We start from the raw sequence: 27,302 nt of genomic DNA, 5'->3' as shown, positions 1-27,302 counted from the left end.
AACACCTCTTGTGTTCTAGATGTTCTCTTGTTGTAGTGGAAGTGAACACCTCTTGTGTTCTAGATGTTCTCTTGTTGTAGTGGAAGTGAACACCTCTTGTGTTCTAGATGTTCTCTTTGTTGTAGTGGAAGTGAACACCTCTTGTGTTCTAGATGTTCTCCTTGTTGTAGTGGAAGTGAACACCTCTTGTGTTCTAGATGTTCTCCTTGTTGTAGTGGAAGTGAACACCTCTTGTGTTCTAGATGTTCTCCTTGTTGTAGTGGAAGTGAACACCTCTTGTGTTCTAGATGTTCTCCTTGTTGTAGTGGAAGTGAACACCTCTTGTGTTCTAGATGTTCTCTTGTTGTAGTGGAAGTGAACACCTCTTGTGTTCTAGATGTTCTCTTGTTGTAGTGGAAGTGAACACCTCTTGTGTTCTAGATGTTCTCCTTGTTGTAGTGGAAGTGAACACCTCTTGGGTCCGCAGACGAGTAGGAGTTGCACATCTTGTGCAGAACTTTAGAAAGCGATTTGGGTCCACAGAAGAATACCCCGATTCTGCTGCTGTAAGAAGAATCGTAACTGTTACGCATTAATTTGTGTGCCTTACAATAGATTTAATGATGAAGCATGTCTGGATGTCTATAGGCTACAGATTTATATACATCTTTTCGGAGCTTGGTCCCACACCTATTGGAGTCGCTCATGGTTTTAAAGAGAGTCTTTCTAATGAAAGGCTTTGACACAGCTTGGTGAATGACAGTTAAATACACCTTATCTGAAAGAGGCACTGCACAGCACAGAGCATTGGAGAACACTCATACACCCTCTCTACAGACACTGTACAGCACAGAGCAGTGGAGAACACTCATAACCCTCGCTACAGACTCTGTACAGGACAGAGCAGTGGAGAACACTCATACACCCTCTCTACAGACACTGCACAGGATAGAGCAGTGGAGAACACTCATAACCCTCGCTACAGACTCTGTACAGGACAGAGCAGTGGAGAACACTCATACACCCTCTCTAGAGACACTGCACAGGACAGAGCAGTGCAGAACACTCATACACCCTCTCTACAGACAGCGCACAGCACAGAGCAGTGCAGAACACTCATACACCCTCTCTACAGACACTGCACAGGACAGAGCAGTGCAGAACACTCATACACCCTCTCTAGAGACACTGCACAGCACAGAGCAGTGCAGAACACTCATACACCCTCTCTACAGACACTGCACAGGACAGAGCAGTGCAGAACACTCATACACCCTCTCTAGAGACACTGCACAGCACAGAGCAGTGCAGAACACTCATACACCCTCTCTACAGACAGCGCACAGCACAGAGCAGTGGAGAACACTCATACAGAGCAGCATGGAGGTCAAGACTGCTCACAGTAAGGGAAACTTAATATAAATGAAGAGCTAAACTCAACCAGAGAGGCAGTGAAAAGGGTACTAAACCCGTGAATGGATCTCAGCCCCTCAGTTACAGACTGCTGATTTGAAGGCTGCTGAAAGTGGGGACAGAGAGCAAAGATTTTCCAGTAGTAATGCACAGAATGGGTGCTGGATGGGAGGCAACCCATGACGACAGAGACCTTTACAGTAAAGAAGCATGACTTTACTGAATGAATTGCAATGCAGCTCCAGTTCCAAACTATATAAACCAGAAGGCGACTTTAAAGACCTTCTTGGTACAGGTCTGAAATATCAGAGTTATCTTGACTAATGTATTCTGTTTGTTGTTCAGAACCACTTTGTATAGCATTTTATTTTTCAATAATTGGCAGATCAAAGTACCCCTGTGGCCTCACGAGAGTTCTCAAACATGTACAGTACCCAGCTGATACAGCACAGTGTAACCATTAACATGTCCCCCTGCAACGCTCTGTCTCCTGTAAAAGTAAGACTCGCTAGAGTTCTCAGACATGTACAGTACCCAGCTGATACAGCACAGTGTAACCATTAACATGTCCCCCTGCAGCGCTCTGTCTCCTGTGAATGTAAGACTGTGATCTTGTGTTTTTTCTTATTGATATACTTCTTATATTCACTAGGGGCAGAGTGTTGCATTTTATTGCAGTTGTGACTTTGCTGAAGCCCATGCCAGCATTCAAATATGGGCACAGTAGATGTACAATATAGTCATTTTACGGTTTGAAAGCACCTGCAACAGAGGTTTGAATTTCATAGGACCCGATTTCCACTGGTTATTGACTTCAAACACATGCCATTGACCTGCCTGCCAGCAGAGATAACCAGGCCTTGGAAGAGCAGCCAAGGATGAAACACTATAAAGGATTCCTTTATTAAATCACGACTTCTGTCTTCAACAACCCTCCTAATATGATCTCAGCACAATGCCTGGACTGTGCATCATCTCAACACCTGGGACACCTGTATTGTGGAGTTCCTGGTGAAAGCATTCAATCAGTGGCTCTCCAGCTGTGGGATTGTTTATCTTTCAGTGCGTCCATTTAGATAGCCAAGGAGACCTTTTTTTCTTTTTAGGTGACTGGAAATATTAATTTAGGCACCTACTGGTGACTATCTTTGTGCTGGAAAGTTGCCTACAGTTTTGTTATTCACGATATAGTTTTGAGCATGTTTCTTTCTGCACCCATACAACATGCGGTTAATGCAGACCACGGTCCAGTCAGGTGACTGCTGCACATGCCTGGGTGCCTGTTCATTGACCGTATTGCAGATTTATATGTTTTATTTTTGTTTTTTTTGTCTAATGCTGCATAACTATGGAACCCCTAAAGGGACACAGTGTGAATTAAAAACGAAGGTTAGAATATTGTGCGCATGACTTATTATCTTGTGAACATAATATAATGATATTAATTCTTGGAAAAATGATTGATATTAAGAGGCTGATCTTGTTGCAGAAATCTACATCTTAAGAGGATATTACAAAGCCAAGCCCACACCCCACATGCACACAGCCCCCAGTTCATTCCCAGCCCCACAACACAAGCTTACCCAGGATGATTATCAGCGATGCGCTTGAACTCAGTGTCCCAGTTTGGCCTGCCATAGAAGGTCTTTTGTTGGAGCCCAGTGATAACGTCTCTCTTCTCACTGTGGTGCAGGGCTATGTGAGAAGCCTGTCGGGGCAGTAGATACATACAGGCTTTAAAATGGGGTCTGTGTTCGTCAACGGCTTTTAGTAATGTGTTTTTTGTAGTATTGTGTATATTCAAACTCTGCATTTTTAAGGTATAGTGAATACTCATATCATGTAGACCTGTGATCAGCTACTCTGGAGACCAGTCCCTTTGGATCGCCAGACTCTCAAACAACTAGAGAGACTAAATAGTCCTGAGTAATGGTAGCATGATTGAAGTATGAGCCAGCTTTTACACTTCTGTTGAGTATGGTCTGCAATAGTCACTGTGGCAACTGAGAATGTCAGCATTCAGAACTAAGGCACGAAATATCTCTGGGTGATTCCCAACTGCACCTTCAACATTCTTCCACCACACCAGGTTTATCAGGGTGAAGCGAAGGGGAAAAGTTGTTGTTCTAGAGCATGATTAAAAACCTTTCTTTTGTTTCTTTTGTGCAACTGAAGGCTTCTTTACCTGGGTCTCATCCCAACGAGTGAGGAAGATATGGTAACTTAGAAGCTGGCTCTTGCCTCGTTCAACCATCAGTACCTCCAAAGAGTGAAGCAGATCAGCAAACCACTCAAAAGCTGATGTGTCACGGCAAATCCAGAAGAAATAAACCTTAAAGTTAAAAACAAACCCCGCTTTTAAAATGCCATATATTTAGAAAGACACATTATAAGATGAATATGTTTCTGGTCTTTATAGAACTGTTATTGTTCAATATGGCTTTCCTTGCCCCCTTCCCCCTCCTCTTTCTAAAGGGTAAGTACTGTAGCTTCAAATGTAAAATGGATTTGCTTTTTAAAAGTTTCCATTGACATGTTATGATGTTTGTAAACTGCGTTGTGTTCCTCCAATGCTGGGTTATTATAATTGTTCTCTGCGTCGATCATCACTTTGCTTTGAGCTTGTCTGGGGAATCCTAAGAGCTGGCAATGAAAAGCCTTCATCAGTCAATTCAAATTGTGTGACAATATTACCTTTCAACTCTGCCAGTCTCACCGACAGCTATGGCCAAAAGGTTTGCATTACCCTAGAGAATTAACTAATTTTGCTTTATAAAGTCAAATCTATACAGTATCATATATATATATATATATATATATATATATATATATATATATATATATATATATATATATATATATATATTCCCGCACAATTATACGATTCAGTCAGTCGTCCTTGTGATGCAATGAAGAGAACATGAGGAACTTCTATTACAAAGTACAGTACTACTTTTAGTAAAAAATGCTGATGAAGAAGTAGCCAAATTGTGTTTTTTAAAGCAGTCCAAAACCGCGCTTACATTTAAGATTGAATATATATTACAAAATCATAAATTAGTTTGCATGGCACAGTTGTTTCACCACTGCCATTCAGCAGATTGTTAAAAACTGCATCACAATGCAGTTTCACAATACACTCTGAAGCACTACGAACGACCTCTACAGCAGAAAGAAGATCGCTTTTTTCTCCCTGAAGCATTTTGTTTGGAGTGTCCAGTATACTCAAAATTTTTTGCACCATGTGTACAATGAATTTGAAGTCTACAGCCGACACCTGCTTCAATAATCCAATAGCTTCAATCTTAACTTCGGTTCCATGTCTTCAAGTGCTTTGGATTTCTACAATGCTGTTAAACAACCCCAACTGTACAGTAATGCCCAGTCCAACGCTGCTCGAGTAATTGTTTAAGTTTCTCGCCTTTGTAGAGAACAGCAACAGCTAGTTTCCTTAGAAATTTGTACAATGAGCTGCACACATTGAAGAATTTTTCTACCTTTTCTTCTGAGGACATGGCATGCACAGTGACCAAGTGTAGCTGGTGATTAAAGCAATGGATGTAAGGGACCTCCCTTCCCAGTTTGTCCTGCAAAATCCTTTGATTTTATATCATTTTTGTTTACGAAGCCTATATTTTGTTGGCGTTCTGGTACTTTTTGATTTAGGACTACGCCACTGCCTCTGTATCATGAATGGCAGGATCAGAGTGGACTCTTTCAGGACGTTTACATACAGCTCAGCTCTTGGTAACAGTGTGGTGGACTATGCCATCACTGACCTAGACCCCTCCTTTATTAATGCATTCACTGTCAGACCACAAACCCCCCAGTCAGATCACAGCCAAATCACTGTGTTCATAAAAAGAACAGAGCAGATCAACAACACACAGACACAGCCCTGTAAGCTGTACAATCTAAACCATTCCTACAGATGGGCTCCAAACAGCACAGAAATATACAAAGAAGCAATTGGCACCAATGAAATAGAAACCCTAATACACACATTTCAAAACACAAAAACAGGAGTAACTCTGGCTGTAAAAGATTTGAATAACATATTTAGAAAAGCAGCAGAAAATCTAAATTAAAAATAGTAAATTGGAAAAACAATCAAAAGTTGGTTTGATGAAAACTGTAAAATTAGAAGGAAAAAACTAAGACAGCTATCCAATCAAAAACATAAAGATCCAGACAGCCCAGATTTACGCCTCAGATACTGTGAGACACTTAAACAATACAAACATACTCTAAGAAATAAAAAGCAAGACCATATTAATAAACAATTCAGCAAAACTGAGGAGTCAATCAACCAAAATCATTTTTGGGTAACCTGGAACAACCTAAAATCAACAAAATCTGAAGAATTGGCCATCCAAAATGGAAACATTTGAAAAAACATTTTGAAAACCTTTACAAAGAAATACAAAACAAAGAACAAAAAACTCCATTTGCGAAAAACTAAAAAAATTAGAATCCTGTATTAAGGACAATCAGAACCCCCTAGACACCCCAATCACGACGGAGGAGCTGAATGATAAACTCAAGGCCCTCAAATCAAGAAAAGAAAGTGGGCCTGACAGCATCAATGCTGAAACACAGCAGCCCCAAGCTGCAGGAGGCCCTGCTCAAACTCCTCAATCTCGTACTGAGAGCTGGGTATTTCCCTGAGACCTGGAACCAAGGGCTTATAACACCCATATATAAAAGTGGAGACAAATTCGACCCCAATAACTACCGGGGCATCTGTGTGAGCAGTAATCTGGGGAAGGTGTTCTGCGGTATCATTAACGCCTGAATACTGGCCTTCCTTACCGAGCACAGTGTCTTGAGTAAGAGTCAGATTGGCTTCACTTCTGATCATGTTTACACCCTACACACCCTAACAAAATAAACATGTCCATCAAACTAATGAAGGAAAAACATTTGCCTGCTTTATAGACTTTAAAAAGGCATTTGATTCAATTTGGCATAAAGGACTATTTCTTAAACTTCTTCAAAGTGGTGTAGGGGGTAAAGTATACAACATCATAAAGTCAGTGTATTCAGAGAATAAGTGTGGTGTGAAAATTGGCAACAAAAGAACAGAATTCTTCACACAGGGGCGTGGGGTGAGACAGGGCTGCAGTCTGAGCCCAAAATTGTTCAACATCTATATCAACGAGCTGGCCACAGTGTTGGAGCAGTCTGCAGCCCCTGGCTTCACTCTACATGTCACAAGATGACCTGGTCCTGCTATTGCCCACAGAGCAGGGTCTGCAGCAGAACCTGTCACTGCTAGAGCCTGTCACTGTTAGAGCAGTACTGTCAGACCTGGGCCCTGGCAGTAAACATGAACAAGACCAGAGTCATGATATTCCAGAAGAAAGCCAGATCTCAGGGAAATAAGTACGACTTCACTCTGGACAACAGCACCCTAGAGCACACCAGCAGCTACACATACCTGGGTCTGACCATCAGTGCATCAGGGAGCTTTAACCTGGCAGTGAATGCACTCAAGGAGAAAGCACGCAGGGCTTTTTACGCCATAAAGAGGAGGCTCTATAATATAAATCCCCCCCGTTAAAATTTGCCTCAAACTTTTTGAAAGTGTAATTCAGCCAATTGCTCTCTATGGCAGTGAAGTGTGGGGTCCAATCACCAACTAGGACTACACAAAATGGGACAGACACCCCACAGAAACCCTGCATGCAGAGTTCTGCAAAAACATCATGAAATTACAAAGAAAAACACCACACAATGCACACAGGACTGAATTAGGCCTTTATCCATTGACTATTAATATCCAAAAAAGAGCACTAAAATACTGGATTCATCTAAAAAATAGTGACCCAAACTCACTCCATCATAAAGCCCTGCAATACCAAGAGCTCAGCCCAGAAAAGAGTCCCCTCAGCCAGCTGGTCCTGAAGCTCTCCAAGCTGAGCAACACTGACATCAGTCAGCTTCAGAACAGCACTGCAAAAACAATTCCTATTAGTGTCAACCAAATTATAAAACACCTGAAACACTCCTATCTGGACCATTGGGATACAAACACTAAAACACAAAACAAACTAGAGTGCTGTCAGACCCTAAACAGAAATTACACCCTGGCAGAATACCTGGTAACTGTCAGAAACACAAAGCAGAGGCAGATCCTGACCAAATACCGGCTCAGTGACCACATCCTGGCCATTGAAAAAGGCAGACAAGCAAACCTGGGATTCTGTTTAATATACAGGGAGTGAGGGGGGGTACTGTTTAATATAGAGGGAGGGAGGGGGGTACTGTTTAATATAGAGGGAGGGAGGGAGTTATTCAATATAGAGGAAGGAGGGATGCTGTTTAGTGCCATTATTACTTAGCAAAGAATAGTTGTGGGTTAGTTTTTGATTCCACACAGCCCCACCCCCTACACCTGGTGAATGTTCAAACAGTAAAGATTCCTAATACTCACCACAATCTATGTTCATGAAATCTGTTGATGTTAACTACATGTGTACGGCAGGCTGTATTGGGTTGTGTATTTCTCAAATCTACTTGTGGACCTCGTTGTTCTGAAAGTGTGCCTCGACGCTCGGAAGTCAGCCTTACACAACTACTGTATTACTGAATCATCAAACAACTTGGGATATAAACTCAGAATATACTGGAATCTTAAGTGTGTTTCAAATGACTGGTTCCCAAAGTGGGATGACAGCACATCACACTGGAATGAGGGGGCACACTGGGGTTAGATATGAAGCAGTTTGAATCCTTACCTTCTGAAGCTTCGTTTGTAAGCGATCGTCATTGAATTGATACCAAATGGATTTCAGAACAGAAGCAAAAGGGGTTACACCTATCCCAGCCGCAATGCACACACTGACTCCATAACGGAATACATCTGAACTGGGGGATCCAAATGGTCCATCAACTGCAATTCTGAGAACAGAACAGTCACTATGCAACTCATACCAAGGAAGACACATTTCGTATAGAATATGTTCAAAATGCACACAATGAACCGTACAGCTTCAGCTCTTAGGAGATACAGTGCAGCAACACATTGTCATTCTGAATAACTAAAGTTGAAAGAGAAGAGAAGCAATACTTTTTCATACTTTTTAAATGCTGCAGTAAGGATAGCAGTTTCATATTTAAAATGTAATTCTGGTGTAAGCTGCAGCAAGGGGCAGTGTTTTGTGAGATTCTGTTTACCTTGGTAACGCCGTAGACATCTTCCCCCCTTCCCCTTCAGTAACGCAGGTCTTCTGCAGCGCGCCAGTCCAGTCCCCCACTACACGGACATGCACACTGAAGTGGTCGTCCTCAGGAGCCGATGTCAGTGTGAATGGGTGCCACTCCAACTGGGAAATGTTTGGACACTGCAGGAAGATGTACTGGCCTGGTTCCATCTTAAACCCTTGCTTTGTCATCTGGAGTTCAAGGACATTCGATGGGTGTGTCACCACCTGGACAACACACAAAGAGGCTCTTTATTATTTATAGATATTTTACTATTGATAGTGCTTTATGGATAACATTTGTTTTATTATTTATTTATTTATTTATTTATTTATTAGGAGGCACCCTTATCCAGAGCGACTTACAATTGTTACAAAATATCACATTACAAGTTGTCACATTATAAAATATCACATTACAAAATATCATAATACAGATTACAGCAGTTATGAAAGTAACAATAAGATCAAATTCAAGTAAGAGCAAAATAAAGAATACAGTAAGGTATAAGTAATAGCGAGTTTGACTAGGCGCAATTAAAACTTATTGTAAACATTTGCTTAAATGAGTCCAGTAAGGACACATAGTATGATAAATGGATGAGAATGATTTCAAATAAGAGCAATTACAAAAACATGAGTACGGTTACCTATCAGAGTAAAATCAGATACAAGATACAGTTATAGTTAGGAGTAGTAGTAGAATGCAAGGTATGGAGCAGTTCAGTGCAGGTACAAGCTGATTTTATTATTATTATTATTATTTATTTCTTAGCAGACGCCCTTATCCAGGGCGACTTACAAGATATCACATTATTTTTACATACAATTACCCATTTATACAGTTGGGTTTTTACTGGAGCAATCGAGGTAAAGTACCTTGCTCAAGGGTACAGCAGCAGTGTCCCCCACTGGGGATTGAACCCACGACCCTCCGGTCAAGAGTCCAGAGCCCTAACCACTACTCCACACTGTTGCACTGATGCAACAACTGGTACAATTGGGTACCATATAGTTCTGTTACAATGTCGCCCACAGCACCTACCCACAAGTGCTCTTGTGAATAAACTGCATTGCTCTAATTGGATCACATTGGCAAAGGATTTATGATCCAGACTTTCAGCCACGTCTTTCCCTATTGGCCCTCACTGCCATGCTACAATATTTATAATAGTATTATTCACCTTTGTAATAATAACTGCCTGCAGGAATCGATAGAAACGAATGATTCTTTCACATAGGTAGAGGAACAAGGGACCTATAACCCACTTCCACGTCTAAAAGAAAAAAACAAAACAATGGTTACATATGACAAGAGACGGGAATGGGGCTGATTAAGAATCTAAAACAATGGTTATACATGACAAGAGACAGGAATGGGGCTGATTAAGAATCTAAAACAATGGTTACACATGACAAGAGACAGGAATGGGGCTGATTAAGAATCTAAAACAATGGTTATACATGACAAGAGACAGGAATGGGGCTGATTAAGAATCTAAAACAATGGTTATACATGACAAGAGACAGGAATGGGGCTGATTAAGAATCTAAAACAATGGTTATACATGACAAGAGACAGGAATGGGGTTGATTAAGAATCTAAAACAATGGTTACACATGACAAGAGACAGGAATGGGGCTGATTAAGAATCTAAAACAATGGTTACACATGACAAGAGACAGGAATGGGGCTGATTAAGAATCTAAAACAATGGTTATATATGACAAGAGACAGGAATGGGGCTGATTAAGAATCTAAAACAATGGTTACACATGACAAGAGACAGGAATGGGGTTTATTAAGGTTCTAAGACTCATAAGAACATAAGAAAGTTTACAAACGAGAGGAGGCCATTCAGCCCATCTTGCTCGTTTGGTTATTAGTAGCTTATTGATCCCAGAATCTCATCAAGCAGCTTCTTGAAGGATCCCAGGGTGCCAGCTTCAACAACATGACTCAGGCATTTCGTCCTTGTTACAATATATCCCTTTATAGTAGTCGGTTTATTGGTACAGCACATTTTATTTGACATCTCAAACTCATTTTCATGTGTGCCATCATCTAAAATTGAAACAAAGTGAACTTTTATCACTTTGTCAATTAGTCAAAGCCACCTAATAATAAGGTGGCTTTACCCAGCCCTTCATTGAAACGTATGAAACACATTTACCCAGCCCTTCATTGAAACGTATGAAACACATTTACCCAGCCCTTCATCGAAACTTTTGAAACACATTTACCCAACCCTTCATTGAAACGTAATGAACACATTTACCCAGCCCTTCATCGAAACGTATGAAACACATTTACCCAGCCCTTCATCGAAACATATGAAACACATTTACCCAGTCCTTCATTGAAACGTATGAAACACATTTACCCAGTCCTTCATCGAAACGTATGAAACACATTTACCCAGCCCTTCATCGAAACGTATGAAACACATTTACCCAGCCCTTCATTGAAACATATGAAACACATTTACCCAGCCCTTCATCGAAACGTATGAAACACATTTACCCAGCCCTTCATCGAAACGTATGAAACACATATTGCACATAGTGCATCTATAGAGTAATCTTACTGAAGGGCTGCTGCCAGCAAACTCTGGTGACGGGCAATTTGAGAAGTGTCCCCATTCACTGAGGTGGTCCTTGCAGTAAGACACGTTATGATTGGATAGACTCTCGACAGTCTGTCCTCTGACAATTTGACTGAAATAAAAGCAAGAAATAAACATTAGTTGTATAAATGCACAATGAACTAAGACAAGTGTATCATTCCTATAATCTGGAAATAGCATCTATGAATTTCTAGAAGTATGAGACTGCTATGAATTTCTAAAGTATGAGACTGCTATGAATTTCTAGAAGTATGAGACTGCTATGAATTTCTAAAGTATGAGACTGTTATGAATTTCTAGAAGTATGAGACTGTTATGAATTTCTAGAAGTATGAGACTGCTATGAATTTCTAGAAGTATGAGACTGTTATGAATTTCTAGAAGTATGAGACTGTTATGAATTTCTAGAAGTATGAGACTGTTATGAATTTCTAGAAGTATGAGACTGCTATGAATTTCTAAAGTATGAGACTGCTATGAATTTCTAGAAGTATGAGACTGCTATGAATTTCTAAAGTATGAGACTGCTATGAATTTCTAGAAGTATGAGACTGTTATGAATTTCTAGAAGAATGAGACTGCTATGAATTTCTAAAGTATGAGACTGCTATGAATTTCTAGAAGTATGAGACTGCTATGAATTTCTAGAAGTATGAGACTGCTATGAATTTCTAGAAGTATGAGACTGTTATGAATTTCTAGAAGTATGAGACTGCTATGAATTTCTAGAAGTATGAGACTGCTATGAATTTCTAGAAGTATGAGACTGTTATGAATTTCTAGAAGTATGAGACTGTTATGAATTTCTAGAAGTATGAGACTGCTATGAATTTCTAAAGTATGAGACTGCTATGAATTTCTAGAAGTATGGGACTGTTATGAATTTCTAGAAGAATGAGACTGCTATGAATTTCTAAAGTATGAGACTGCTATGAATTTCTAAAATATGAGACTGCTATGAATTTCTAAAGTATGAGACTGCTATGAATTTCTAGAAGTATGAGACTGCTATGAATTTCTAGAAGTATGAGACTGCTATGAATTTCTAAAGTATGAGACTGCTATGAATTTCTAGAAGTATGAGACTGTTATGAATTTCTAGAAGAATGAGACTGCTATGAATTTCTAAAGTATGAGACTGCTATGAATTTCTAAAATATGAGACTGCTATGAATTTCTAAAGTATGAGACTGCTATGAATTTCTAGAAGTATGAGACTGCTATGAATTTCTAAAGTATGAGACTACATGAATTTCTAGAAGTATGAGACCTCTATGAATTTCTAGTATGAGACTGCATGAATTTCTAGATGTATGAGACTGCTATGAATTTCTAGAAGTATGAGACTGCTAAACAAGCTAGTTTGGGTGGTCAAGGGTGCATTGAACTATCAAACTATGATGTACTCTCGACAGTCCAGAAAGTAACTCAGATTACAAATTTTAGGACGGCTTTGAGGCAGATCAGCTGATAGAACAACTTTTTATTTTTTTTGCATCTTCTGATTAGTTGTTCCCTGCCACCTTTAAAATATCAGGCTGGTCTGTAGAACCTGGAAACTGATACAGGTGTTACTGGAATGACAAGGTTACTGATTGCTGGTACCTGCCACCTTAAAAATATCACTCGTGGAATGTGTTGCATTTGCTTACCCTGCACCATGGAAAACCAGGCCAATGAAAAAAACAACAAAAAGATGATGGGTGAACCAAAAGAGCTCATGAAAGGACCGTCTGATAAACTGAGTCGAGGATGTGAGCATCAGGACCAGCCCAACGGTGATGATGACTCCAGTGGCTCCAGAAATGCTCATGAAAACCTCCTTTGTGGTGCTCTATAAGAAACAATAGGACACAATATAGGAGCTGATTCATAGAGCCTGAGTATCAGCGTCTGGATTCCACCCTTATCTCATTCACACAAGACACACCCGAGTATCAGCGTCTGGATTCCACCCTTATCTCATTCACACGAGACACACCCGAGTATCAGCGTCTGGATTCCACCCTTATCTCATTCACACGAGACACACCCGAGTATCAGCGTCTGGATTCCACCCTTATCTCATTCACACAAGACACACCCGAGTATCAGCGTCTGGATTCCACCCTTATCTTAATGACGCAAGACACATTTCTCCTATTCTATCAAACCCTGATCTTGCATTTTTAGGATTGTGTAAAAATATGTAATAAACATCTGATTTATCTGATCGATCTTGCAATCTATCAGAATGTTACCACAGTAATTTAACATGATTTATATTGCCCAAATCTCCATAAAAGGTTGCATTGAGTTCTTTTTAATTCTTGTAAATCCTTGAGACACACAAATGATATGATTCATATCAAGCTTAATTCATTTATATGCAATTTTTAAATATTTTTTATAATTGCATGATCTGGATCTGATTTACAAAAACCTACAAAAAACATGCAATTTTGCCATAGAAATACATCAGTAAGAAAAACAACGTAGAGCAAATGTGATATTCCTTCCATTCACTGGGAGCGTTGCATGGGGCAGGTTAATGGTTACTCCCAGGTGCACCAGCTGAAGGCTTGCTTGTGTTATGTGAAGGGCAATGAAAAGAGGAATAAATGAATTGTAGATAACTGTGATATCTCTTTAATATCACTGGCACTGTATCGAGCTAGTTCTACCAGCCTACCGTGTCATACGTCCTAATTGGGTTCAAGTAGGTCTCGTTGGAGTTCTCTCCCAGGCAGGACAGTTTCTTCAACAGCTCCTCCGCGTCCATCGACTGGCTTTCATGATACCTTTCAATATTGAACAGGTGTGCTACAATATGTACAGCTGCAATGAGAGGGAAGCAGATTGCTTTGCAGGGTTTTTTAAAGATAGTTTTTTCTTTATTTTCTTTTTGGTCTTAAAGTGGCGTTAACCAGTGCATTTACAGTGGCTCTCAAAAGTATTCACCCCCCTTGGACTTTTCCACATTTTATTGTGTTACAACATGGAATCAAAATGGATTTAATTAGGAGTTTTTGCCACTGATCAACACAAAAAAGTCCATAATGTCAAAGTGAAAAATAAAATCTACAAATTATTCTAAATTAATTACAAATGTAAAACAGAAAATAATTGATTGCATAAGTATTCACCCCCTTTGCTATGACACACCTAAATAAGCTCTGGTGCAACCAATTGTCTTTAGAAGTCACAGAATTGAGTCCACCTATGTGCAATTAAGGTGTTTCACATGATTTCAGTTTAAATACACCTGTCTCTGGGAGGTCCCACATTTGGTTAGTACATTTCCTAACAAAAACTACATCATGAAGATGAAGGAACATTCAAAGCAAATCCGGAATGAGGTTCTTCAAAAGCACCAATCAGGGGTAGGATATAAGAACATTTCCAAGGCATTGAATATCCCCCAGAGCACAGTAAAGTCCATTATTAAGAAATGGAGAGAATATGGCACAACTGTGAATCTGTCTAGGACAGGCAGTCCTCAAAAACTGAGTATCCGGGCGAGAAGGGCATTAGTCAGGGAGGCCACCAAAGAGGCCTATGGCAACTCTAAAGGAGTTACAGTCTTCCACGGCTGAGTTGGGAGACACTGTGCATATGGCAACAATAGCCCAGGTGCTTCACAAAACTGGCCTTTATGGGAGAGTGGCAAAAAGAAAGCCATTGTTGAAAAAACTCACATCAAATCTCGGCTAGAGTTTGCCAGAAGGCATGTGGGAAACTGAGACAAAGTGGAAGAAGATTCTATGGTCTGATGAGACCAAAATAGAGCTTTTTGGCCTCAATGCTAAGCGCTATGTTTGACGCAAGCCTAGCACCGCACATCATCCTGAGAACACCATCCCTACAGTGAAGCATGGTGGTGGCAGCATCATGCTATGGGGATGCTTCTCTGCATCAGGGCCTGGAAAGCTCGTGAAGATAGAGGGCAAAATGGATGCAGCAAAGTACAGAGAAATCCTGTGCAAAGCTGGTAGAGACTTATCCAAATAGACTCATGGCTGTAATTGCTGCCAAAGGTGCCGCTACCAAATATTGACTCAAGGGGGTGAATACTTATGCAATCAATTATTTTCTGTTTTGTATTTGTAATTAATTTAGAACAATTTGTAGAATTTTTATTTTTCACTTTGACATTATGGACTTTCTTTGTGTTGATCAGTGGCAAAAACTCCTAATTAAATCCATTTTGATTCCATGTTGTAACACAATAAAACGTGGAAAAGTCCAAGGGGGGTGAATACTTTTGAGAGCCACTGTAAATACAGTTTCTGATCCTCTTTATAACTTTGCTACTGGTCCTCTTTTATTGTGCTGAGAATCTTTTAGTTCTACAGTTATAAGATATGCAAATATTTTGAAATGCAACACTAGGCCTCATGGTCACTTTGCATCAACCACATATTTTTAGCAGTAATCCTGTTACTAAGGATGGGTGGTTGATGCAATTCAAGGTGATTTCCCAGTGCTGTAAAATCAACCCCTTGACTATAAATTGTACACCTACACCCCTCTCTTAGATAAATTGTATTTCTTAAATTGTATTTCTTGTTCTTATATTGTATTTCTTGTTCTTATTGTATGACTTATATTGTAACACTTGAATGTATTTGTATTTGCTTGCGATTGTAAGTCGCCCTGGATAAGGGCGTCTGCTAAGAAATAAATAATAATAATAATAATAATAATAAATAGCCTGCAGTACATTATCAGCTGCTTTTCAAACATAGTGACAGAGGACTGCCAACTGTTTACTGAGGGGAGAGAGTCTTACCTGTTAGCACAACAGTCAGGTAGGCAACCATGCGGTGGAATGAGATGTTTTTGTCCAGTTGCCTTCTCATAGCTTGACGACACTATGAAAAGAATTTGAAAAGAATGAGGTGACGAAATGAAAATACATGTTTGATACAACATGAGCCTCTCACACTTCTGCACGCAGAGCACCTCATTAGCCCTGCCAAAGAGCAAGCATCGTGATATTGTCTGCGAATGGGAATGCAATCATTATTTCCAACCAGAAAAACCTGAACACAAACGGCTGGTATCTCAGACCCTGACTAGCACTAGTCCTGGATGACCGATCTTACTTTAGGTAAGGAGGTCCGAGACTAGTGCTAATCAGGGTCTGTGAAAGCAGCCATAAAAACATCCAAACACAGCTGTTACTTACAGCACAGGAGCCTCGGAGGAAGGAGAGGAGGTTTCGACTGACAGGCAGGAGTATCAGCATGCAGTTGAAATTCAGACACATCGCTGATGCCCTTGCACAAGCCAGTGCTGGCTAATTGTTGTAGAATAAAAAAAAAAAAATAACATTTTAGCAATGTATGTCTTCCAAACTACTGTACAGTATTAGAAATATTTTCAAAATCTGTGGTCTAGAAAGAAGCCTTTACTTACGCCCAGAATGACACGGGTATAGAAGTAAGAATGATCCGTGTTGTACAAGAGAAAAGTGTACAGAAAGAGAAATATATTGAATCCCAGCCACACCCCCTGAAATGACAAACAAACAAAAAAACTAAAGCCAAAGTGTTAATCTAATGAAGTAATTGCCTAATTCTCATCTGTTAAGAACTTGAATTCTCTATGCAGATCTCACGTGTGGAGTTTTGAAGGAGATCTAGGCGGTTTCCCATGGAGGGTGACACTGTCTGCACCCCTTCTGTACTGTCTGCTAGGGAGAAATGACCTTACATACAACTTGAGACATTTTTTCGATACAGTATCAAATATTTAAATGAAAATACATGACTGTGCAACCTGTGCTTCTTTCAAAGCTGCAAGCCACATGACCAACTAAAGTTATTAGTTATTATTATTGAATTGTGGTTTGTCAAACTTGTACTTTACTTGAACAAAAGTTATTGTATTTCTTGCTCTTATTGTATTACTTGTATTGTAACGCTTGAAATGTTTTTGCTTACGATTGTAAGTCGCCCTGGATAAGGGCGTCTGCTAAGAAATAAATAATAATAATAATAATAATAAAGTTCAGGACAGGAATTATTTACAGTAACCCTATTTTCTCCTCTTTCAAGAAAGCAGTAAGATTTGTTAAACAAATGTGAATTGAAGAGAAACAATAACTGGAACAATATATTACTGTGAGTACAGTATAAAGTGTACAGTTTGCTGGTTGACTATTTTGGCAAGCGGAGATGAGAATTACCACCAGAAAAACTCATTACCAATCCCTACAGCGTTTATCTGTGTACGGATGAGCACAAAGAGTGTGTCGCCCAGGCTGCACAAGACAGTGTGCAGATCAAATACATCCCCTACAGCGTTCATCTGTGTACAGATCAGAACAAAGAGTGTGTCGCCCAGGCTGCACTTTATCTACAAGACAGTAAAAAAATAAATACAACCAGGTGCACACACTAACTAAATGCCTTGGGATGTTTCCTAAATGCCTTCAGATATTAGAAATGATGCACGGATTTGTAAATGTGAAATTTTAGTAGAAATATCATAAAAAATAAGAAAGTAAGAGAAAAACTATGTAAAATGTTATTTGAATCAAATTACGCATCAAAAATAAAAGGACAAAGTTCAAAGAAATTCAAAAAGAGAAGTACACTTTAAAATATACACTGCTTTATTATCAAAGTTCAGGGCGTTCCAGACAGTATGTCCTTCTTCAACTGGATGCACTGCAGTAGGTGTTGATTTTCACATTTCATGAAACTCATGCCATCAGAGAATGTTTTGGTAAGGGCAGAAAGTTCATAAAAGAGGTTCTGAGGTGCCCAGGTACAGTTTCAACACATGCATTAACATATCTGCTTTGTTTTATTTATTTTTTACATAGACATATTATTCAAAACTCCTTCCGATTTAAACATGTTTAAAAGTAACTATGCACCCGTTTTACAAATCCTTCATTACATGTCATCACAGATAAATTAAATGACATTAAACTTACCGCAATGAGAAGAGATGGGCCTTCATTCACAACCCAGTCCATGGTGTTCACATGCAGTTAGTTCTGCCAGCTCATTGCCTCCCTGTGTGAATGTGCAGGTGCTCTGCTGTGGTGGGAGTGTCTGTTCAAGCCTGCTCTTTTAAGGGTGTGAGTGGGCTGCTAAAGGGGTTATGCATTTTAATAATTGATTAATAAAATATATCTGTTTAGTCAGATTTGTATAATTTCTGTTTTATAATTATTTTTTGTATATTTATTAAAATTGTAAGTTGCATTGTAATCCCGAAAAGAAAAACAAGAACATTAACATATTTACAGATAAAATGTCCTCTTGTTGCCTGGTTGCAAAGGATCGTGGGAGTCAAATGCTGGTCATTTATTTATGCCTCAGATGAAACGGGTTGAAATGGAGTTCCAATAGCTATGGGGGCAGCCTGCATATAGCTCTTTGGAGACTGTGGGATGGAAAGAGTAGACCCAAATTAGCTGAAGTACTAATCTCTGCACAGCTGTATGGCACTGTACCTTCACTCTGCACAGCTGTATGGCACTGTACCTTCACTGCAGAGCTGTATGGCACTGTACCTTCACTGCAGAGCTGTATGGCACTGTACCTTCACTCTGCACAGCTGTATGGCACTGTACTTTCACTCTGCACAGCTGTATGGCACTGTACCTTCACTCTGCACAGCTGTATGGCACTGTACCTTCACTGCACAGCTGTATGGCACTGTACCTTCACTCTGCACAGCTGTATGGCACTGTACTTTCACTCTGCACAGCTGTATGGCACTGTAACTTCACTCTGCACAGCTGTATGGCACTGTACCTTCACTCTGCACAGCTGTATGGCACTGTACCTTCACACTGCACAGCTGTATGGCACTGTACATTCACTCTGCACAGCTGTATGGCACTGTACCTTCACTCTGCACAGCTGTATGGCACTGTACCTTCACTCTGCACAGCTGTATGGCACTGTACCTTCACTGCAGAGCTGTATGGCACTGTACCTTCACACTGCACAGCTGTATGGCACTGTACCTTCACACTGCACAGCTGTATGGCACTGTACCTTCACTGCAGAGCTGTATTGCACTGTACCTTCACACTGCATAGCTGTATGGCACTGTACTTTCACTCTGCACAGCTGTATGGCACTGTACCTTCACTCTGCACAGCTGTATGGCACTGTACCTTCACTCTGCACAGCTGTATGGCACTGTACCTTCACTCTGCACAGCTGTATGGCACTGTACCTTCACACTGCATAGCTGTATGGCACTGTACCTTCACTCTGCACAGCTGTATGGCACTGTACCTTCACTCTGCACAGCTGTATGGCACTGTACCTTCACACTGCATAGCTGTATGGCACTGTACCTTCACTCTGCACAGCTGTATGGCACTGTACCTTCACTCTGCACAGCTGTATGGCACTGTGCCTTCACTCTGCACAGCTGTATGGCACTGTACCTTCACTCTGCACAGCTGTATGGCACTGTACCTTCACACTGCATAGCTGTATGGCACTGTACCTTCACTCTGCACAGCTGTATGGCACTGTACCTTCACTCTGCACAGCTGTATGGCACTGTACCTTCACACTGCATAGCTGTATGGCACTGTACCTTCACTCTGCACAGCTGTATGGCACTGTACCTTCACTCTGCACAGCTGTATGGCACTGTACCTTCACTCTGCACAGCTGTATGGCACTGTACCTAGACAAATCTCATGCTATCTACAGTATTACTTACTGAAAGTGGTTCCTTCAAAGTCACAGGATTTACTCCTGTGACTTTGTCATGAGTGTATGCTTCATTATACAGTTACAGTATTCAGCAAATATTTGATAACCTTGGAATCTTGAACTCATTTGAAGCTATAGTTTAATTGCATGTACCCTTATGAAATGCAAGACATAAAGATCAATAAACCCCATTTTAAAAAGTCTTAGTTTTGGACTCTTAACAATCTCTCTGGGCTATTCTATGTGTCAGTCCTGGCTGGTTCTCTTCCACGCTGCTCCTGGGGATTGAGATGAGAAGCATGTATCGTATCTGACAACAGATGTCTCAAATGTAAAGTCGTTGACAGAGACATTTCAAGTGGTGTAATAAACAGTAAATGAAATATGCATTGCCCCCGAGATATTTTAAATGAAATACGACTAAAAAAGTAATTTCTTCAAAGTGTCCCTCAGGAAAAGCTTTACATCTACCAGCAGACAGCAGACATGTGTTTCACAGGCAGAGGTCAGGCATTGTACATGTGCTTCACAGGCAGAGGTCAGGCATTGTACATGTGCTTCACAGGCAGAGGTCAGGCACTGTACATGTGCTTCACAGGCAGAGGTCGGCATTGTACATGTGTTTCACAGGCAGAGGCCAGGCATTGTACATGTGTTTCACAGGCAGAGGTCAGGCATTGTACATGTGTTTCACAGGCAGAGGCCAGGCATTGTACATGTGCTTCGCAGGCAGAGGTCAGGCATTGTACATGTGCTTCACAGGCAGAGGTCAGGCACTGTACATGTCCTTCACAGGCAGAGGTCAGGCACTGTACATGTGCTTCACAGGCAGAGGTCAGGCATTGTACATGTGCTTCACAGGCAGAGGTCAGGCACTGTACATGTGCTTCACAGGCAGAGGTAAGGCATTGTACATGTGCTTCACAGGCAGAGGTCAGGCACTGTACATGTGCTTCACAGGCAGAGGTCAGGCATTGTACATGTGCTTCACATGCAGAGGTCAGGCACTGTACATGTGTTTCATTCTTATCTAGTGATGTAGGCCATTCATGGATTCTGCACTGGAGATAAGCACAAACATAAAAAAGGAATCACCTTTTTCATGAAGCATTTTTCTAGGGTATCTGTTAAAACACTATGGTAAACTTCATTAAATATGTCTACTCATATTTAAAAGTTTTCTTTTTTATAATCTTAGAACTCTGACCATCTAGATCCTTTAAGAATTGTTTTTATGGTGTAAATACACGGGCAACAGGAACAGCTGCTAAAACTGATCAGAAAATTCCTGCAATATTGGCATGGCAATTGTCACAGACTGAGGGGATTTAGAAAATGCTAACATTTTACAAAGCTCTCTGAGGAAATGTCACTTATGCCACCTAGTGGTTAAATACTGTTAAATCTTTATTACCATGTAACCATTTTTTTTTTTTTTTGGTTCCTGGGTAGTAAGTGTTATTTCCTAATTGCTTATGCCTCAAAAGTATAGAAAATGGCTATTATTCCCCACACACGTTGCTTTTGTGGCCAGGACAGTGATATTTTGAAATTTACCTGTTTTCCAGAACATTCCAGATAGATTCAGTGCTGAGTAAACTTGGAGTAACTTCTAGAACTTTCCAGTAATATAAATAGTAGTATAAATACAGGGGCATTAAGCCCACCAGTTCAGTTTAGTTCCAGCTGCCTAATGCCTTCAAAATGGTGGCATTCCTGATGGGTCTCCAAGGCGGTTTTACCAAGTTTCCCTGCTATCTTTGCCTTTGGGACAGCAGGGACACCAAGGCGCACTACCACAGGCGGGACTGGCCACAGCGGACCGAGTTCTCTGTGGGGAGGAACAACGTCAAGTCGGAGCCACTGGTGGACCCCCGGAAGGTGCTGATGCCACCACTGCACATCAAATTGGGCCTTATGAAACAATTTGTCAGAGCTCTAGATAAGGAGTTGGCAGCCTTCAAGTACCTTCAAGACTTCTTCCCTAAGCTGTCTGAGGCAAAGGTCAAAGCCGGTGTCTTCGTCGGACCACAGATAAAGAAGATCCTGGAGAAGCTCACTAGTAAGGAGAAAGCGGCTTGGAACAGCTTTGTCGCAGTGGTTCGGGGCTTCCTGGGCAATCACAAGGCCGAAAACTATGTGGAGCTGGTTGAGACTCTGGTGAAGAACTACGGCACAATGGGCTGTAGGATGTCCCTCAAAGTCCATATCCTTGATGCTTATCTTGATAAATTCAAGGAGAACATGGGAGCGTACTCGGAGGAGCAAGGCGAGCGCTTCCACCAGGATATACTGGACTTTGAACGCCGCTACCAAGGACAGTATAACGAGAACATGATGGGAGACTTCATTTGGGGGCTGATTTGTGAAAGTGATTTACAGTATAATCGTAAATCTCGAAAAACTACTCACTTCTAAATCGTTTGTAGTCATTTTTGTATTACTTTAGTATAAATACATGTTAATTTGGATTCATATGTTGTTTTTTTCTGACTTTATGTGAACTAAAAGACACAAATTTGCCCGTTTTCTCATTGGAAATAGGTAAATTTCAAAATATCACTGTCCTAGTCACAAAAGCAAAGTTTGTGGGGAATAATAGCCATTTTCTATACTTTTGAGGCATAAGCAAATAGGAAATAAGACTTACTACCCAGTCCCTGACCACATTCCGGCGCCTCCTCAAGACTCACCTCTTCAAACAGCACCTGTAGAACTCCTCTGTTTGTATCCTGGGACACTATCACCCTTCATTTAGATGTGCTTTATTTTGCTCTTATCTGCCCCTATTTTACTGCACTTAATCCTGTACTTCAGAATACTGTAATCTGCCAAGTGTTTAACCTGTAGTACTTTGTATTTAATCACATCCTGATGTAACTATCACTATTTAATCATATCCTGATGTAACTATCACTATTATCTGCTGTATTATTGAATTGTGGTTTGTCACACTTGTAGTTTGCTTGAACAAAAGTTATTGTATTTCTTGCTCTTATTGTATTATTTGTATGAAACAGAGACGCCATCGCACAGGAATCATCCCCCGACTCAACCTCACGAAACAGAGACGCCATCGCGCAGGAATCATCCCCTGACTCAACCTCACGAAACAGAGACGCCATCGTGCAGGAATCATCCTCCGACTCAACCTCACGAAACAGAGATGCCATCGTGCAGGAATCATCCCCTGACTCAACCTCACGAAACAGAGACGCCATCGCACAGGAATCATCCCCTGACTCAACCTCACGAAACAGAGACGCCATCGCGCAGGAATCATCCCCCGACTCAACCTCAAGAAACAGAGACGCCATCGCACAGGAATCATCCCCTGACTCAGCCTCACGAAACAGAGACGCCATCGCGCAGGAATCATCCCCTGACTCAACCTCACGAAACAGAGACGCCATCGAGCAGGAATCATCCCCTGACTCAACCTCACGAAACAGAGACGCCATCGCGCAGGAATCATCCCCCGACTCAACCTCATGAAACAGAGATGCCATCGCGCAGGAATCACCCCCCGTCTCAACCTCACGAAACAGAGACGCCATCGCGCAGGAATCACCCCCCGTCTCAACCTCACGAAACAGAGACGCCATCGCGCAGGAATCATCCCCTGACTCAACCTCATGAAACAGAGACGCCATCGCGCAGGAATCACCCCCCGACTCAACCTCACGAAACAGAGACGCCATCGCGCAGGAATCACCCCCCGTCTCAACCTCACGAAACAGAGACGCCATCGCGCAGGAATCATCCCCTGACTCAACCTCACGAAACAGAGACGCCATCGCGCAGGAATCATCCCCCGCCTCAACCACACGAAACAGAGACTCCATCGCGCAGGAATCATCCCCCGACTCAACCTCACGAAACAGAGACGCCATCGCGCAGGAATCATCCCCCGCCTCAACCACACGAAACAGAGACGCCATCGCGCAGGAATCATCCCCCGACTCAACCTCACGAAACAGAGACGCCATCGCGCAGGAATCATCCCCCGCCTCAACCACACGAAACAGAGACTCCATCGCGCAGGAATCATCCCCTGACTCAACCTCACGAAACAGAGACGCCATCGCGCAGGAATCATCCCCTGACTCAACCTCACGAAACAGAGACGCCATCGTGCAGGAATCATCCCCTGACTCAACCTCATGAAACACAGACGCCATCGTGCAGGAATCATCCCCTGACTCAACCTCACGAAACAGAGACGCCATCGCGCAGGAATCATCCCCTGACTCAACCTCACGAAACAGAGACTCCATCGCGCAGGAATCATCCCCCGACTCAACCTCATGAAACAGAGACGCCATCGTGCAGGAATCATCCCCTGACTCAACCACACGAAACAGAGACGCCATCGCGCAGGAATCATCCCCTGACTCAACCTCACGAAACAGAGACGCCATCGCACATGAATCATCCCCCGCCTCAACCACACGAAACAGAGACTCCATCGCGCATGAATCATCCCCTGACTCAACCTCACGAAACAGAGACGCCATCGCGCAGGAATCATCCCCCGACTCAACCACACGAAACAGAGACGCCATCGCACAGGAATCATCCCCTGACTCAACCTCATGAAACAGAGACGCCATCGCACAGGAATCATCCCCTGACTCAACCTCACGAAACAGAGACTCCATCGCGCATGAATCATCCCCTGACTCAACCTCACGAAACAGAGACGCCATCGCGCAGGAATCATCCCCTGACTCAACCTCACGAAAAAGAGACGCCATCGTGCAGGAATCATCCCCTGACTCAACCTCACGAAACAGAGACGCCATCGCGCAGGAATCATCCCCCGACTCAACCTCATGAAACAGAGATGCCATCACGCAGGAATCATCCCCTGACTCAACCTCACGAAACAGAGACGCCATCGCACAGGAATCATCCCCTGACTCAACCTCACGAAACAGAGACGCCATCGCGCAGGAATCATCCTCCGACTCAACCTCATGAAACAGAGACGCCATCGCGCAGGAATCATCCCCTGACTCAACCTCACGAAACAGAGACGCCATCGCGCAGGAATCATCCCCCGACTCAACCTCATGAAACAGAGACGCCATCGCGCAGGAATCATCCCCCGACTCAACCTCATGAAACAGAGACGCCATCGCGCAGGAATCATCCCCCGACTCAACCTCATGAAACAGAGACGCCATCGTGCAGGAATCATCCCCTGACTCAACCACACGAAACAGAGACGCCATCGCGCAGGAATCATCCCCTGACTCAACCTCACGAAACAGAGACGCCATCGCACATGAATCATCCCCCGCCTCAACCACACGAAACAGAGACTCCATCGCGCATGAATCATCCCCTGACTCAACCTCACGAAACAGAGACGCCATCGCGCAGGAATCATCCCCCGACTCAACCACACGAAACAGAGACGCCATCGCACAGGAATCATCCCCTGACTCAACCTCACGAAACAGAGACGCCATCGCGCAGGAATCATCCCCCGACTCAACCTCATGAAACAGAGACGCCATCGCGCAGGAATCATCCCCCGACTCAACCTCATGAAACAGAGACGCCATCGCGCAGGAATCATCCCCCGCCTCAACCACACGAAACAGAGACGCCATCGTGCAGGAATCATCCCCTGACTCAACCTCATGAAACAGAGACGCCATCGCACAGGAATCATCCCCTGACTCAACCTCATGAAACAGAGACGCCATCGCGCAGGAATCATCCCCCAACTCAACCTCACGAAACAGAGACGCCATCGCGCAGGAATCATCCCCTGACTCAACCTCACGAAACAGAGACGCCATCGTGCAGGAATCATCCCCTGACTCAACCTCATGAAACAGAGACGCCATCGCACAGGAATCATCCCCTGACTCAACCTCATGAAACAGAGACGCCATCGTGCAGGAATCATCCCCTGACTCAACCTCACGAAACAGAGACGCCATCGCGCAGGAATCATCCCCTGACTCAACCTCACGAAACAGAGACGCCATCGCACATGAATCATCCCCCGCCTCAACCACACGAAACAGAGACTCCATCGCGCATGAATCATCCCCTGACTCAACCTCACGAAACAGAGACGCCATCGCGCAGGAATCATCCCCCGACTCAACCACACGAAACAGAGACGCCATCGCGCAGGAATCATCCCCTGACTCAACCTCATGAAACAGAGACGCCATCGCACAGGAATCATCCCCTGACTCAACCTCACGAAACAGAGACTCCATCGCGCATGAATCATCCCCTGACTCAACCTCACGAAACAGAGACGCCATCGCGCAGGAATCATCCCCTGACTCAACCTCACGAAAAAGAGACGCCATCGTGCAGGAATCATCCCCTGACTCAACCTCACGAAACAGAGACGCCATCGCGCAGGAATCATCCCCCGACTCAACCTCATGAAACAGAGATGCCATCGCGCAGGAATCATCCCCTGACTCAACCTCACGAAACAGAGACGCCATCGCGCAGGAATCATCCCCCGACTCAACCTCATGAAACAGAGACGCCATCGCGCAGGAATCATCCCCCGACTCAACCTCATGAAACAGAGACGCCATCGCGCAGGAATCATCCCCCGCCTCAACCACACGAAACAGAGACGCCATCGTGCAAGAATCATCCCCTGACTCAACCTCATGAAACAGAGACGCCATCGCACAGGAATCATCCCCTGACTCAACCTCATGAAACAGAGACGCCATCGCGCAGGAATCATCCCCCGACTCAACCTCATGAAACAGAGACGCCATCGCGCAGGAATCATCCCCCGCCTCAACCACACGAAACAGAGACGCCATCGTGCAGGAATCATCCCCTGACTCAACCTCATGAAACAGAGACGCCATCGCACAGGAATCATCCCCTGACTCAACCTCATGAAACAGAGACGCCATCGCGCAGGAATCATCCCCCAACTCAACCTCACGAAACAGAGACGCCATCGCGCAGGAATCATCCCCCGACTCAACCTCACGAAACAGAGACGCCATCGCGCAGGAATCATCCCCTGACTCAACCTCACGAAACAGAGACGCCATCGTGCAGGAATCATCCCCCGACTCAACCTCATGAAACAGAGACGCCATCGCGCAGGAATCATCCCCCAACTCAACCTCATGAAACAGAGACGCCATCGCGCAGGAATCATCCCCTGACTCAACCTCACGAAACAGAGACGCCATTGCGCAGGAAGCATCCCCCGACTCAACCTCATGAAACAGAGACGCCATCGCGCAGGAATCATCCCCCGACTCAACCTCATGAAACAGATACGCCATCGCGCAGGAATCATCCCCCGCCTCAACCACACGAAACAGAGATGCCATCGTGCAGGAATCATCCCCCGACTCAACCTCATGAAACAGAGACGCCAT

At 42.9% G+C, this 27,302-nt stretch overlaps 1 protein-coding gene across 1 annotated transcript; it reads right to left on the bottom strand.

Annotated features, from left to right (window-relative positions):
* Nucleotides 1–416: 416 nt before the first annotated feature.
* LOC117403230 (NADPH oxidase 3-like) lies at nt 417–27,302 on the bottom strand. The gene is made up of 13 exons (XM_059024743.1): nt 27,090–27,302; nt 16,625–16,720; nt 16,380–16,505; nt 15,996–16,077; nt 13,896–14,041; nt 12,877–13,058; nt 11,186–11,315; nt 9,782–9,874; nt 8,572–8,825; nt 8,133–8,295; nt 3,578–3,724; nt 2,976–3,100; nt 417–543 (listed from the first exon to the last, which is right to left on the bottom strand). Exons 1-13 carry the CDS (start codon nt 27,300–27,302, stop codon nt 417–419), a joined length of 1,884 nt encoding a protein of 627 aa, XP_058880726.1.

Source organism: Acipenser ruthenus, chromosome 5 (genome assembly GCF_902713425.1).
Source record: "Acipenser ruthenus chromosome 5, fAciRut3.2 maternal haplotype, whole genome shotgun sequence".
NCBI lineage: Eukaryota > Metazoa > Chordata > Actinopteri > Acipenseriformes > Acipenseridae > Acipenser > Acipenser ruthenus.
This window is presented reverse-complemented; position numbering and strand designations above follow the sequence as displayed.